Source organism: Coccinella septempunctata, chromosome 8 (genome assembly GCF_907165205.1).
Source record: "Coccinella septempunctata chromosome 8, icCocSept1.1, whole genome shotgun sequence".
In the NCBI taxonomy this organism is placed as follows: Eukaryota; Metazoa; Arthropoda; class Insecta; order Coleoptera; family Coccinellidae; genus Coccinella; species Coccinella septempunctata.
This window is the reverse complement of record NC_058196.1, coordinates 14635030-14652932: the sequence shown is the minus strand read 5'-3', so window position 1 is coordinate 14652932 and position 17903 is coordinate 14635030. Positions and strand designations below refer to the sequence as shown.

General features: G+C 37.8%; 1 protein-coding gene across 2 annotated transcripts in view; it reads right to left on the bottom strand.

Annotated features, from left to right (window-relative positions):
- The window catches only part of LOC123318891 (calexcitin-2), a 148716-nt gene that overhangs the window by 55101 nt on the left and 75712 nt on the right, over positions 1-17903 (bottom strand). For both annotated transcript variants that reach the window (XM_044905666.1, XM_044905665.1), the window contains exon 2: positions 7034-7106. In XM_044905666.1, the coding sequence (XP_044761601.1) occupies positions 7034-7106 (73 nt within the window). The remainder of the gene's footprint in view (positions 1-7033; positions 7107-17903) is intronic.

Here is a 17903-nt window from a genome sequence, read left to right as displayed (position 1 = left end):
AGATTCGCTAAGCCCGTTATTATTCTGCATAACACTCATGCCACTATCAATTGAGCTGAGGGCAAGCAAAATAAGATACAAGGCCGGCCCACCAGGCAGAAGGAACCATTTGATCTCCCATCTTATGTACGTGGACGACTTGAAACTCTACGCTCCCTCCAGGACCGCACTACAGCAACTATTGAATATCGTTTCCGAGTACACCTCTGCAATGGGAATGTCATTTGGTTTGGACAAGTGTGCTGTTTTTCATCTCCGCAGGGGAAGGGTTGATGATCCAGGAGAAGATATCCAACTGGAAGATGGAATGACTTTTCGACGTCTGGAAGACGAAGAAACTTATAAGTTTCTCGGGATGAAACAGAGGGGAGTACTGGAGACAACCCAGATAAAGGACGCCTTATCAGCCAGCTACAAGAAGAAGCTGAGAGACATCTGGAAATCACAGCTGTCAGGAAAGAACAAAGTATCAGCTACAAATATGCTAGCCATCCCGATACTTACCTACTCTTTCGGGGTGGTAAACTGGACGGTGAACGAACTCCTCGATCTTGATAGGTCAACAAGAAAATCGATGAACATGAATCGTAGCCTTCACCCAAATAGCTCGATTCAGAGGATATACCTTCCCCGAAGCCAGGGGGGTAGAGGATTGCAATGTTTGGAATATCAACACTATCAACAAACATTGGAAACAGCAGTAAGGGTCCTAAGAAGTGAAGATCCGCTTCTGAAGTTTGTAGCTCAGCATGAACTCGCGAACCACGGAGCCTTCCTATTCCGAGCTGCACAGAGAGCCTTGGAGAAGCTCGGTATAACCGGCGTGTCGATCGATCCTGAGCGTGCTGGAGCACCGATCACTCAAGCGGACCAAAGAAAGCTAGCAAGACTGATCCGGAAGTCTCAGTCGAATACATTACTCGAACATCATATGAGTAAGAGCCTGCACTCCATATTTTTCAGGAGTTTAAAAGACCAAGATCTGTCGGAAGAATTGTCTTTCGCCTTTCTAAAGTCGGCTAGCCTTAAGTCAGAGACGGAGGGATTTGTGATGGCGTGTCAGGATGGAGTAATAAATACCAGATGGTATAAAAAGAACATCATGAAAATGGACACCCCAACAACGTGCAGAGCGTGCCATAGTCAACAAGAAACGATTATGCACATTCTTTCCGCCTGCAGAGTCCATGCTCCATCGGGGTATATAGAGAGACACAACGCGGCACTCCGAGTTCTCTACTTCCATCTGAGGGCGGCATATGAGATAGACAAAGAACCGGTGCTACCATATGTGCCTCTGGAGATTGAAGCGGTGGTCCAGAACGAGAAGGCTCGAATATACTGGAACTATCCAGTCTCAACAACACGGCAGATCAATGCAATAAAGCCAGACATACTTCTTTTGGACAAAGAGCTGAAGGAATTGTTCGTCGTGGAATTCTCATCCCCTGCAGAAAACAACATGGTGATGAAGGAAGAGCAGAAAAGGCAAAAATACAAAGATCTTGTTTTCGAGCTTGGAACTATGTACCCAGGTCATAAAGTCAGGATGGTTGTACTAATCATAGGATGTCTCGGAGGAATGAGAGAAAAAATGTTATTCCCCCAATACTCGAAAAAAATAATAATTCAACAGCATACCAATCACATCCTTATCCCAAGAGTACAAGATAAACCGAAAAAGGTCACGAACCCCCACCACGATTCTCCAAATGGCACATCAAAATTAATGATAGTTCATCGTAGTAAATATCACATCGGCCACAACAACTGTCATATAAGTTACACATGAAGTTGATAGGAGACCGTGACATAACATTTGTCCTACCAAAATCAACATAGAAGGTGTTATATTGCCTCAGACCAGGTCTAGGTACATGAATGTTAACCTTACTCAAGAAAAATGAACAATCAATCTCACCACGCAGAATCCCGTAGAGGAACTTCAGTGCGCTACGCTCACGTCTTAACTTCAATACCTCAACTCCAAGGCTCCCGGTGAGGACCGAGTGATCAAATTCTCTCGAAGGGTACTGTCCGAAACATTTAAAATAAATATATTTCAAACACCTCCTCTGGACGGCCTCCAGGATGACGACAGCATTATTATATAATGGACACCAGACTATAGAGGCATATTCTAATCTACTACGAATGAAAGAATAGTACAGTATTTTCATAGTATAGGGGTTCACAAAATTGTTCCAATTTCTAATAAAATAACCAAGCGCCTTAGAGGCAGAAGAGGTTATCTGACTTATGTGCCCGGAAAAGGACAATTTACCATCAAAAACAACACCCAAATCCCTATACTCATCACATCTCTCCAGAATCTACGGCATCCACGGCTATCCACGGCATAGTCATAGTGAACTGGGGTTAATTTACGAGTGAATGATATAACTCGACACTTATTGATGTTCAGGCTCAAACCGTTCCTGAAACACCAAAGACTGATCATATCCAAAGCAGCCTGCAACCTCACGCAGTCATCAAGATCCCCAATAGCAGCAAATATTTTCAGATCATCAGCAAAGAGGAGATGGAGACACTGAAGAAGCAGAGACAGGTCATTAATATATAATAAAAACAGCAATGGGCCCAAATTGGAGCCTTGTGGCACTCCAGATGTGGCGAGATAAGGTAAGGACTCACAACCCCCATACTGAACATATTGATAACGATCGGAAAAGTAAGATCTAACCAACAGTAAAAACTCTGATGAGAATCCAATGTATGCAAGCTTTGAGATCAATATCTGGTGATCAATCTGGTCGAAGGCCTTCTGAATATCTGTGTATATAACATCCATCTGACCACGATCATCCAGTGACTCCGACAGACACTGAGTAATGCTTGCCAAATTGGTCACCGCTGAACGATTCTTCATAAAACCATGCTGATGTGGTGAAATTAGTGCACGAACTGAGGGATAAATTGAGTCATATAAAATTACCTCGAAGATTTTAGCGAAGTTACATAAGATTGCTATAGGCCTATAGTTAGTTATAAGGGACGGATCTCCGGACTTTAACACAGGACAAATTTTTGTCATCTTCCATACTTTTGGAATATGCATTCTCCTCAAAATTATATTGAAAATTACGAATAAAGGTTCAGCTAGAGTACAAATGCAGTCCTTAACCAGAAAACTAGGTACATTGTCGACACCAGATGTTAACTTGGTCTTAAGCTTCCTCGAAGCCTTAATTATGTCATCCTCAGTGATAGTCGGAAGCGATATTGAGCTACCATTGGAATACAGTCTATCACAATGCTCAGGAAAGAAACCAATGTCTGAGGTAGTAAAGACACTGGAGAAAAAAGTGGAAAACCCATCAACAATCTTCTGAGATTCCTTGAGCTCACCACCTAGATATGACATAACTCCGGGAATACGTGATCTAGACTTTTTTGTCTGCACAAAAGCCCAAAAGCTATTTGGGTCCTCTCGAACTCTGGTCTCAACGCACTGAATATATTGCGAATAAGAACTAGCGATATCTCTTTTAATTCTACCACGTAGTATTTTGAGTTGATGAAAATCTGAGTCACGTTGATACCTCCTATATAGTCTACGATGACGATCCTTCAGTCGTATATTGGAAATGATATCATGTGTGAACCACGGTGGATAACGGCGACCCCCAGTTTTATAAACTGGCACACAAATGTCAAAGATACTATCGAGCTTAGCATACATCACCTCACATGCCAAATCAGAATCATCCATTTGGTGAATTACAGACTAATCAACAGAATCAATTAAATGATACAAAAGGGGAAAATTTGCCCTTCTAAAATTATAAGTTTTTTTCTCATGTTCACAAATGAAATTTGGACCAGAATTCGCAGTAATCAACTGGAATGAGCAAGCCAGAGCAGGATGATGAGCATCCTCTTTTACTAGAGGATGTGAATCGTGAGCAACATCACACGAAATATTTGCGAATATCAAATCCAAAAATCTATTGTTCGCATTAGGTATACTATTACGCTGCTGAATCCCCAATAAACTACTCATATTTCCTAAAACTCCACACTTTCCATCACCCCTCCCTGAACCATAGGCTGGTACGTTGAAGTCTCCGCACATTAATATACTATACTGCGAGAACGAACTCGCGAAAGCCTCAACAGCGTCAATAAAACCTTCGAATGCCTCCAAGCTGGTGGCAGGGGGTACATAAATACTAAATACTAATAACTTAAGTCTAAAATTACTAATTTTACATACAACAATATCCATAGTTGGAAATAAATCACATATGTAATTGACGTCAACACGTGAAGCCTTTAAGTCACCCTTAATAGCAACAAGTGCACCTCCACCTACAGATAAGCCAGAACGAGCATGATCACGATCACATCTAAACATTAGATAGTCACTAGGGAATAGCTCCGAACTGCATACGTTATCAGAAAGCCAAGTTTCAGTTAAACATAGATGTCATATTCCATCCATCCCATACAAAATCCAACTTACTCAAGTATTGAAGCCGACAGATTAACAATACCAGCGTGTTTTTGTTAATTGAATGCCTGAAAGAGGAGACGGCACCCGAGATCGTGCTATTTAACACATCTTGACTTTTTTATTTAGGAATTCTTGAAAAAAAAAGTGTATGCAAATGTCTCACCAGATAATTCAAGACCTTAAGAACAACAATATTAAGAAATTTCGTCGATGCAATCTTAATTTTGCTGTGTCTATAGATGGAACCAAAGTACGCAGCATAGACAAATCCACCAACTCCGGTGATTGTGTGTTACAGACAGCTACGAGAACTCCAACTCCGGTAGTACATCCCGTTGATTGAAGATCTCTATCACATCTGAAGACGGAGTAATCATTCGGAAAAAGTTCCGAATTGAAAACACCAACGCTCAACCATGTCTCAGTCCATCAAGTCACTGGCAGACACCGAACAGAACAAGTTATTTATTTTTGAATTAAGTCCACGCACATTTTGGTAAACACAGTTGATCTCAAATTGACTGCAACCGGGCGAGATTAGTTTTTCTGAGGTAAAATTGTTGGAACTCCATGGACGAACTGGACACTTTCTCCGTCAGCTCTACGTTTTTCCAAATCAGATTTGACCATTTGATAAAACAGTTGAGAGTACTTTTAAGTTTTTTAGAGTTTTTGAGAACAAATGGTACAATATCAGCATATTGGGCTTACCAAGTCGCGTTACTTTCAATCGAAGCGGTAATTGATAACTCTGGTATGGTTTCGGTAATGCGTCGGATGCATGCAGTGGCTGCAGAATGTGGATGCTGCGCCTGTCGCATCGACTCCTCATACGCAACTATCACGCAGCAGTCACATTCTGTAGCACTGCAGCATGCTTGATATTTGCGTATATGTGTCCGTAAAGTATGGAACAAAGTCATTTTTAGCTGAACAGACCGTTTTGAGGAATAATCCTGTAAAAACGTAACAAACTACAGGGTGTTACATTTAAACCAACTACCCCTAGACAATGAGTATTTGACTAATAAAGAATGTTGCGCGTTACTTTATGAGCAAACACAAAACTATTGTATTTTTGTCCACCCTGTACCAATTGGTATCAACATGTCATACATTTTTGGAATAAGCTCAGCTAGAGTGATCCGAAAATTGACACAAAATGGGGGTGTTCCATTAAAAAAAAAGACGGTGACGTCATTACTCGAAAGTAATTCACCCTGTATATCAGATTATTATCTTAAAATACGGTAAATTAAAATCAAAAATCGACGTGTTTCAGGGTTATTTCTTAAAACGGTCTGTTCAGCTAAAAATGACTTTGTTCTATACTTTACGCACACACTGTATTGTAACTATTGTATACAGGGTGTCCGGGGAATAACTGTACATACTCTTACCAGAGATAGAGTTGGACTAGCTGATTACGGATTGACTATAAAAAATTAATTTCTGGATTTCCCTAGAAAGCTACAGGGTGATTTTCCAACTTCATGGAAATACTTAGACCATCATAAAATCCAAACTTATTGACGGATATTATTGAAACTCCTAAGTTATTGACACATACTAAGGATGAGTTAGAAAGATATCAATTATTCCATTATTCCAGGGTCGGACTCATTAATCTTCATTTAAAGTGTTCAGGGTAAAAAAACACTTTGTATTTCAAATTACAAATAATTGATTCGCTTTTTAGAAAGAAGCTAAATTATGCTTAAATTTTTGGTATCGCTCAAAGTTGTCACATCAACAATTATTTTTTTATTTATTCATTCATCAATTGTTTTCGCAATGAAATGATGATTAGGTATACGCATAAAAATCTAAAATCTTGACGATCAAGGCTATGGCTCTTATGATTGTGAATAAAATTGAAGAGTTGAATAAATACTCCAGTTGAAACGCACAGGTTAAATTTAATTTCATAATCCGAAGAGGTACCCTGAATTCAAAATTCAAATAGTAAATTATTTGACGAAAACGGATAATTTAGTTTTTCAAGAAATGTGACTGTTTTTTGATAATACTTTTGTTTCATTCAGCCCACTGTATACATAGAGGTAAAATTCGGCTTGTTAATCAATTGCCTCTCTGCTGTGATGAAGAAAATCTACAGAAATTTATATTAGCTTATTCTTTCTTCTGTTTTCTACAATTCCTTCTGCTTGCCATAATAGAATATAATTGAATACAATGTAGGCATTCAGTCCTAACCCATGGAAGACTTAATGATGTTGATCATAAAATCTGAATCTGAAACCTGTTTAAAGCTTATCTAATATTGCAATTTCTATTAGTCTCCTTCAGTGAGAATATTCGATTGGTATTGGTGGAAAACCATATATTGCCGATAAAGTTCAAGTAAGATAACCCACAAGTTTATTTCCATCTCTAAATGCTACGGGACTCCAGTACAATTACCCCACAAACCGAATGAACTAATTCCCTACCAGAAGGGGCAACAGATGTCTAATCCCCTCGGCTAAAAACGTGCACCATTTTTTCCCTGGAAAATTCAGCTCTTCAAGAATTAGATACTCGTAATAAACTCACCGAAAAAGACGTGAAAAACGTAGAGAAGTTTCTTCTTGCGGAAATCTGAGATGGGCATATTGTGTAGGGGTCCCTGTAAAGAAAAAGATTATTATAATGATTTCCAACATTAATTCAGTGAATATAAATTTAAAACTCTTTTTGTCGGGTCTGCTTGTAATTTGAAATTATAGAGGGAATAACATGCGGAAGCCCTTAAGGTGCGTTTTACGAGCAAGACAATTCTGCTTAATAATAATAAAAGGGGTTCATATTTTAATAAGACACTGAATCATATCCTCATCTATTATAAATTATGTCATTTTTCTTTTGACTCTTCAGAGAACTCAGGAGTGTATGTTCAGGGATGTAAGAAAAATACAACCTATAGTGACTAGAAGGAATTAATTTTTACAAAGTTGGAATTAAATAGAAATGGACATTGCTCAGATGTAAGTATCACTTCTGTCACACATTGAGAGTACTAAAATGGAATCACCTGTGACTTTGTGAACAGTGTAACATATTCTTGATGACTTGTGATTTCCTTGAAAAATAGAAAAGAATTCTCTCTAACAATTCATCTCTTTACTCGATGACCCTTAATCCTTCTTGATATTTTGAAACTACATATTTCATTCACAAAAACTAATGAAAATAATATGAAGCCATGTCAGAGACTTTTGCACTCTTGTTTGAATTGACATATAACCAGAACGCTCACCTATCCCAGTTATGAACTATCCAAATATTTCCAGAAATAGAAATCCGATCTTGCAATTTGAGGTTCATCTGGTGAGCAGTAATTTTCGGTAACTAACTAATTAACCAATAATAATTGGTTGATAGCTACTAAATCCTCGGCGGAACGCTATCGGACAGTCTGAGTAGAAGACTAGACTGAGAAAAATTAATTTCATGGATCAGGGATCTCCATAATGCGTTATGTACGTACATATTATATCAACTTAACTTGTTATTGTAATGAACAAGTTGATCTGAAAATTCCCGTACATTATATGGTTCACACTTAATTACAAATTGAAACATCTTCAAGAAAATTCTTTCCATACTTAAGACTATGAACTCCTATAGGCAAGGAAAAACAACCTGATGCACATATACCTTGCATTATTTTGTGTCAAAGTTAAATTATGTATCGGGCAAATAAATTTCACAATCTGTCTGGTTCTGTATTCTTATTTCTCAATTCTTCGAATAATTCTGGATGGTCAGGTAAACGCAAAAGTGACCTGACCTTGCAACAAATGCATTGGTGAACAGAGAGAACAGAAAGCCTCCATTACCTGAATGAAATTAAGATGCGTAATCGACATTATTTATTTACTAGCTGACCCGGCAAACGTTGTTTTGCCATATAAATAATTTCCATGTTGTATCATAAAAAAATAGAAATTAAAAATTTTGTCTAAAAAATAAAAAAAAAAACTTAGGGGTGGACTACCCCTAACATTTAGGGGGATGAAAAATAGATGTTGGCCGATTCTCATAGATAGCTGACCCGGCAAACGTTGTTTTGCCATATAAATAATTTCCTAATGATTAAATTACTAAAACGGCTATTAAAAAATAAGGGTTGATCGTAGAAGGGTGAAAATTGAGGATTGTATTTTTGTATGTTGTATCATAAAAAAATAGAAATTAAAAATTTTGTCTAAAAAATACAAAAAAAAATTTAGGGGTGGACTACCCCTAACATTTAGGGAATGAAAAATAGATGTTTGCCGATTCTCATAGATAGCTGACCCGGCAAACGTTGTTTTGCCATATAAATAATTTCCTAATGATTAAATTACTAAAATGGCTATTAAAAAATAAGGGTTGATCGTAGAAGGGTGAAAATTGAGGATTGTATGTATTTTTGTATGTTGTATCATAAAAAAATAGAAATTAAAAATTTTGTCTAAAAAATACAAAAAAATTTAGGGGTGGACTACCCCTAACATTTAGGGGGATGAAAAATAGATGTTGGCCGATTCTCATAGATACCGGATAAGCACAAAAAATTTCATCAAAATCGGTCAAGCCGTTTCGGAGGAGTATGGTAACGAAAACTATGACACGAGAATTTTATATATTAGATTTATTCTATTCCTCGTGTTGAGCCAGGTGAACGCGACATACTCTAAGATGAAAACAAGATATCTCATTATCTCTTTTATTACTGGAAGCTAAGTATTTATCGGCCGAATCTAATAACATAAAATATAGAGAGAGGGAGTCCGGGAGACTTGCTCAGGTAGGAGATTTGAACCACCTCAAATATTTCAATTCAAATTTCGCGCTACCGATATCGTAAATAGCTTGCGATATAATACTCGTAACAAGGCACAACTAGTGGCGGCTCCATTTTGGTCGCCATCAGAACAGTTCGGGAGTGAGAGGGTTGAACGTGATTTTGTTGTTAGGAAGTAAGAGATTGAATAATTATTGTTTTTACACTGTCTGAAAAGTATAATAGGTGCGTGATGTTATTTAGTTTTATTGCTTTCATTGATTAATATTGTTTCACAAACGATGAGCCTTTTTGATAATAATAGTTGTAAAAGCTTTAAGAAAACATCTGTTAAATAGACTGAAAGGGAGTGCGGGAGACTTGACCCATCCTATGGTCGAGAGATATAATCGGTGGTCCAAGTTTCTCGCACTGAGCTAAGATAAAAGTTTGCTTCAAAAAAGGTAAATTGAATTACAGAAATAAATAAAAAAAAAGGTTCAAAGAATTAAAAAACATCTCGGAAATAAGTGAGAGTGAATCTGACATAGAAAATATGTATTGCATACGCTGATACATCTGATGATGAAACCCTTGACCTAGATATCGTTGGTCATTGAAAATCGCTTTTCCTGATAAACAAATAGCCTATTGGCAAGTCTCACTGTGCGATACGTCATCTCTCAAAGAGAAAGTCGAAGTGAAAATTTAGACTAGCGAAGCTACGGAATTTTTGATTCCGTCTGTGAAGTTTGTGTAGGTTGTATACGTGTGTGTGTTATCGAAATTTTAATTCGTTAAAATTTCCGAAGTTGGTGTTCATCTTCAGAGTCCAGATCGGTCCAGATCGTTGGTTCTGAAGAAAGCATCAGGTGAGCTTATTTTTCGTATCTTTTCCCTTATTATTCTCATAGCGTAGAAAACTTTTGGCTTTATACCATAGTTATATTAGACTATTTCAGCGAATATTCCTGAATATTTTATTATTGTCAAATATTTTGAGATTTTTGAGTATAAAACCATGTCGGAAACCTCAGATAATGAGGGTTCCCACATGGAAGCGACCGATGCTGAAGAATTCAGCGAAGGCGAACACGAGGAGCTTGTAAAGCTCAGAGAAGAAAATAGGCAGTTGAAAGCTCAAATTGTCAAACTGACCGAAACTGTGTCACAGTTGGTCGGTGAGATGCGCCTCTTGAGGGAGGAAATGACCCGCAATAATATACCGAAATCTCCCACTTACGCCGCAATCACAAAACCGGTAGCGGGTTCCAAAAATAATTCCCTTAAAGGAATTGTTTCACAACCCGAAACAAGGAAAAATGATTCAACGCAGGTTACGAAGGCCCCAAACGCGCCCCCAACTAAACGCGCGCGAAAAGAAAGCTCCTCTTCTGATGAGGAGACTGTCAAGAAGGCAACGGGAGTGCCTAAAAGAGATAAAATTCCACCCATCAAGATGATGGGCACCTCAGATTGGGTAGAGATATCTAAAGCTCTCTACACAAAAAAGATAAACTACAACCGCGCAACTGTAGTTGAAGACGGTATAAAAATCATCGCGTCAACCGTAGATGATTTTAGAAAAATCACAAAATTCTTCGAGCAGCATGGTAAAGAATTTTTTACCTACCAAATGGAGGAGGAGAAGAAGGTATATGCCGTCATTAAGCATTTACCAATCGACGCTGATCTTGCGTTGATTAAGGACGACCTGATATTCCAGGGAATATCAGAAGCTGAGGTGTCCAGAATGACATCGAACAAGACGAAGAAGCCCATACCTCTCTACCTGGTTAAAACCCAGAAAAAGGAAATCTTCGAAGTGAAGCGACTCTACAACCTCTGTATTGTGGTTGAACACAAAAAGAGGCCTGAAAGTCCAAGCCAGTGCTTTAGGTGCCAAAGGTACGGACATGCACAGAACAAAGGCTCCTTCCCGTGGAGATGCGTGAAGTGCTCAGGAAGTCATAACAGCAATGACTGCACACTCACCAGAAAAGGTGAAGAGAGAAATGCCACATGCGTCTTATGTGGAGAAGAGGGCCATCCAGCTAGCTACAAAGGATGTAGCGAGTTCAAGTTGGTGACCAGAAAAAAGAATTCCCGAAAATCAGCTGAACAGAAAAAGAAGGTAACAAAAACAACAACTTCTGAACAAAAAATTCAGGAAGTAGCGAAGACCCAACCTACAGAGCAGGAAAAGAAGAGGGAGACTCCAAAACCCGTTCAGAAAAAAGAAGGACAGAAGAAGCTTACAATGAAACAGGCTGTGAACAGTCAACAGGAAAAGAAAAAGATATCTGAATCAGCCGATGATTTAGATATCTTCACGGAAAAAATTTCAACAAGATAATGTTGAAAATTGAGAGGGAAATGGAGAAAAAACTCCAAGCATTATTTAGTAAACTGAATTAATGGACCTTACGGATATTAGGAAGAAATCCCTCAAGATAATCTCGTGGAACATAAACGGAATCAACACCCGGAAAGCCGAGATAGAAGAAATAATATCAGAGAGACAACCTGATATTATAGCCCTACAGGAAACAAGAATAAACCAGAACAGACGACTGAATTTCATGAATTATGAAATGTATAGATGTGACAGAATTACAAACACCGGAGGAGGAGTAGCAATATTGGTGAGAACAGATCTGAAACACTACTTCAAAAGCAGATCCGACGAAACACAAGGAGAAACAGAAAAAGTGACGATTGTTGCCGAATTGAATCGTCAATGAGTCGAAATTACCTCGGCATATAAGCGGCCACCAAACAATTCATTGGAAGGGACAAACCCGAAAATCTGCATCGGAGATTTCAACTGTAAATCCCCATTATGGAACAGCAGAGCAGAGAATAGAAATGGCAAAAAACTCAAGGATTTCACCGAAAAACAAAATGCCATAGTGATTGGACCAGAGTTACCGACATATCTTGCTTTTGGTATAGGAATACCAGATGTAATAGATATCGCGATATTGAAAAATATAACTCAAGAATTCTCTATTGAAACTTTGGAAGATGGAACCTCAAACCACAATCCCGTCGAATTGACAATTGGAGAAGAACCAAGAGAAAAACTGCTGGAAATAAGAGAATATACTAATTGGACTAAATACAGCCATTTAATGCAATCGGAAATAACAGAAATTCCAACAATAAACACTCCAGACGATCTGGAATGTGCGGTTGATAAACAGGAAGAGATTATATTGAAAGCTTACGAAAAAAGCACGAGAAGAGTGAAGAGACCAGCTCCAAGTCATCCGCATGGCGATACGCCTAAAGAAGTAAAAGATCTTATACAAGAAAATCGAAGACTCAGAAGAATATATAGGATGAACAAAAATGATCTAAATAGAAGGAACCTCAACCGACATAGCCAAGTTCTGAAAAAGCCCTGAAAGATCTAAGAACAAGCAGATGGAACAAAAGGGTTCAAGAACTGAATACAATCGATCATTCTGCATGGAGAATGCAAAAAAGTCTACGAGGAGAAAATACTGAAATTCCACCCCAACACGGAGAAAGGGGAATGGTGTATACTAATACTGATAAGGCAGATGCATTGGCGGACTCGATCGAAAGAGAATCGAGAATAAATTACAGGATAGACGACGATAATGAAGATTTTGAAGAACTGGTTGAAGAAAATGATGAAGAAATGGATGAATTTCCAGCTGCTGCTGAAATAGACAAGCCAACATCGCCAAATGAAATCAGGGAAATAATTAGAAGTTTGAAAAAGAGGAAATCTCCCGGAAGCGATAAAATAACGAATGTTACGTTAAAGAAATTACCTAGAAAAGGTATAGCCGCTCTAACAAATATCGTGAATGGAATTATGAGGACAGAACACTACCCAGAAAAATGGAAAACAGCGGAAGTCATAGTATTCAATAAACCATTTAGAGAAGAACTACAGACCGATAAGTCTACTGTCGGCGTTAGGAAAAGTAGTAGAAAGGATTATCGCCACGAGGCTAAATGAGGAAACCGAAAATCTGAAACTGATACCACCAGAACAGTTCGGATTCAGAAGAGAGCATTCAACAGAGCAACAATTATTAGGGCTCACAGAGTACATCACAGAGGGATTCCAAAATAAACAAGCCACAGGTCTTGTTTTACTAGACGTCGCCAGAGCTTTCGACAGAGTATGGCATGAAGGATTAATATATAAGATGAGAAGTGCTGGATATTCGATCAAAATATGCAAGTTGATCCGGAATTATCTCAAAAATAGAAGATTTTACGTGAAAGTGGAAGGAGAATGCTCCACAACAAGAGATTTAGAGTCTGGAGTACCCCAAGGGTCAGTGCTTGGGCTACTTCTGTACAACATATACATTCACGATATTCTGAAGAATCCAAGAACCATGCTAACGTTATATGCTGACGACACAGGCATAGCAACTCGACACCGAAACCCAGAAGTAATAGAACGAGTTCTACAAGAAACGATTGACGGAACAAATGACTGGTGCATAAAGTGGAAAATCAAGCTCAATGGACAAAAGAGCAAATCAATATTATTACAGAAGAGAAGACTGCGACCCACAACGAATCTAGAAGTTGACGGCGAAGGAATCGACTGGAAAAATGAAGCCAAATATTTAGGAATAACGCTTGACAAAAGACTTACTTGGAATAGTCATATCAAACAAGCAATCGATAAAACGAAAGCAGCGATGAATAGACTCTACCCTTTAATAGGAAGAAGAAGCCACATGTTGAAAGAGACAAAATTGAAGATAATCAAAGCCGTTGCTAGGCCTCAACTGACTTATGGATCAGTTGCTTGGGGCTTCGCGGCAAAGAGCCACATCAAAAGAATTCAGGCCACTGAAAACTGCTACGATGTGCAATAGATGCACCTTGGTTTGCCAGGAATAGACAGATTTATAGGGACCTTAAATGGGAAACCATAACGGAATTCATGAACAGAAAAGCAGAGAAATTATTCGGAGACTAGGGGACTACGACCCAGAGGAAGACAAAAGGAGAATGCGCATTTACCGAAGGGGACCAAGAGATCAATTAAAAAGAGATTAAAATAACAACAGAAACTTATTGAAAAATTCAATGAAGTGTTAATCCAATAGAGGATAAACTATTATAATAAATCCCAGCAAGATAGTGTGCGAGAAGAAAACCGACTAAGAGATGAACGGTTTATAGGCAAATGTCCGGAACCAAAATTCAAGAAGCAGTTAAGGGTTTTTAGTGGGTCTCGAGCTCAGAAGAGTGAGAAACCCCACACTTGTTTCCCCTCAGGAGAGGGTGGTTCGTCTGATTTGCAGATTTTCCCCCTGCTACACCAAAAAAAAAAAAAGTTTTTTTTTTAACACGGACCACGCTTGGCGGATTCGTCCGTTGAAGTTCACGTTCATGTTCACAGTTTCATTTCATTTTTGTCTACAAGTAGAATCGATGAAACATATAAGAACATTCAAATTGGGCACAACAAACATACACGAACTCGATCGGTGTATGCGGAACCCAAACTCATCTTGAAAGTTATTTTGTGTACGAAATTTCCAACAATTTGTTGAAAAGACCATTTTCGGCTCAAAATTCGCATTTTACAAAATAATTCTCTCATTCCTAGGCACACGCGTGTAATAATTCGTTTCGAATTTTACAGATGTTATCATTTTATGAACATCAAATTACTCGAAATGAAGGAAAATATGAAGAATACTTTTATTTTACAAAACGTTCAAATATCCATTAGATAGCGTGCAACTTAGTTTCTAGAGTTGATTTCTTTGGATTATTTGTATTTTTATGGTACGTAATGATCATAATGAGAAAACTGAAAGACGTAGGTGATATCTTGTTTTTGAAGAAGATTCATCAATTAATTGAAAAACTATATTCTGAAATTTATTTCATTCGATAGAACCGTTTGTGAGATATACCTAAAATTGACATTTTTTTTATTTACTATTAACTCTTAAACCGAGCCGATTCGGATAAAAAGGTAAAAAGAAGTGTTTCTTCCGAACTGAAGAATCTACCATTGAAATATTTGTACAAGTCAAAGACTCATCACAGGGTGAGAGAACGCACATTTTTATCAAATTCTATTGAAATACTCGGTATCTTAGTTTCATGTCACAATGATGATATGGACGCTCCTTTTTTCCCTGAATTGAGTCATAAACGGACTGGATGATATCATTGGATGACCGGAATTCAATCAGATTTCATCTGATAAGAAAACGACACTTCCTGTCTTGAGTTCTCTCTGTTGGAGGGGTTGCTTGGCCCGTCGCCCAAAGGAATAGAGATTGTATTGAACGGTACAGAAATACAACCATCGATGTCAATTTTCCTTTCAGCTGAGAAAAACGCGTTTTCAACTTCAATATCCGTTCATACTATTTGAAATATGACAAATTAAATATTATTGTTCTCGGATTGATCATTATTAATATTATTATAGATAAAATCAGTGCATTACATGAAATGATTTTTTTTCCGTGTATTGATCGACCTAACGATGTCGATCAATTCTTTCCCTGTAAATCTTCGAAAGCGATTCAACGTATGCCTGTTTTAATATACCATGAGATACTACTATTCATTCTGAGTTGAATTGTGTGTCTAAATCTTAGGTCTAAATCATTTTCTGACAAAAATTGACATTGATGGTTTTTTCCCTGTACCCTTCATATATGACGTCGTGGTTCGTTGTGAAAATGAGAAGTATGTAGGTAGTTCTTCTGAACTGATTCAAATCTGAAAATCTGGGTTATCACAACTTCAATCGAAAGTAATTCTGAAGTGGAAATCGGACTGTAAAGCTTTAGCCTGCTTAGAATATTATGAAGTGAGAAATGAGCTTTATAGATGTTATCAAAAGAGTTATACCGGGTGTAAGGAAGCAAAGTTTCAATATTTTGGGAGCTGAGTGATTATACAAAGTGTCCACTTTTAAAAAGGCCAAACTTCATTGGGAGATCATACAACATTTGCAACAAAAAATGGTCGAAATGTTGGCGGTTTTCCTTCAAATTAACATTTCTAGATTTAACGAAATAAGAAGATGAACGAAATCAGTACTATTGTTCCAATGGTTTTATCGCTGAAATATTATTAATTATAGACAAATTTTCTTTTCCGCAAGAAATACCTCATTCAGTGTGCTCCCAAATGACATATCAATTTTCGTGCTTGGTGCTTGTCTTCTGCCATAATATCATGGTTAACAAGATAACAACGAAGAAATCGAAAAACTTCGAAGCTCTACTTTTCATGGAAATCTTGAATTTATTTACAGAATCAAAATAATTCAGATGAATTAACTTAATTTCAATAATACAGATTTTATGAAAACATGTCAAGACAACTACTACTACCACTTATAACAATTGCTCGAATTGCCTTGTTCAATACATTTTACACATCGTTTTCGCACTGAATCTACGACTCTGCGGAGTTCACAACGTTTCTGACGCATTTCAGCAAAACACAATTCCATTTTTTCTATCAGATCCTCTCGAGTCTGAACGCGAATTTAATATACTTTCCCCTTCAAGGTGTTCCAGATATAAAAATCCAAAGGTGTAAGGTCGGGGCTTCTTAGTGGCCATCTTACCGGACCGTACAATCTTCATTCAGGAATTTATTTATTTATTTATTTTATTTTATTTTATTTATTCCCTTCTCTACAATAACAAATTCACAGTCCACTTATCAGGTATATTCCGGATATTTTGAGCTTGCATGGCAGCCATCCATTTGAAATCAGACGTTTTGTCTGTTAGCCAGGGACATTTCATCCAATATGTCTGTCTAGCTGCTTTGGATAATTCTAATGAATTCTTCAGCGTTAAGGGGAAGTAATACCTCAAGAATCTCCATTCAAAAACGGCATCCACTAGTTCCTAATTTACGCTTTCAGTTTCCCACGTGAAGCCTTGATTTTTTTTTCAAATTTAAGTTAAGACGTCTTGATGTCACCTCCTTTCTTTTTTTCCAATTAAGGTGTTTTTTTATGAGAAAAAAACTTGAACTTTACTGTCTATAAAACTTGTTTTCACAATCATTTTTCGACGGTTTTTTCGACATATTTCGATAAAAATAACGACGGGGTGACGTCGGCCATACAATTGTTTATATATTGCAAAGATTTTCATAGCGAAATATGGCAAAATTACGCTGAAATTCAGGAATAACTGAAAATTATTCAATATTCCTAATATTACCTCTCACGTGGTAATTTCTAATTTTCAACTGACTCAGTACGTACTTCAGGCTATTGCTCAAAGATGTGACACATTTTCGTATTTGGGGTAGCATGCGTGAAGCAATAGGCGTTTTCGGAAACTTACCCGGGTTCATTCGATCCCTAACCTTTGCGTTCGTTTACCTAACCCGAACATCTAACCCGTGTTCGGAAAGTACGGTGCTGCTACCTCGATCACTGACTCGGGTTGATTTTCCGTAACCCTACACAAAAGCAGGGTCGTTCGAATCGCTAGAGTCACCGCATGCGCACTGCAGTTTAGTTTTGTATCTGAAAAACGCGGGAATAAGCTTTCTACTCATATTCTCAATATTTATGGAAATAGAAGAGAATTCGGCTCAATGTGAAATGTGTAGTTTCATTAGCTAATTCCACTATAGCTGCAATTTTCT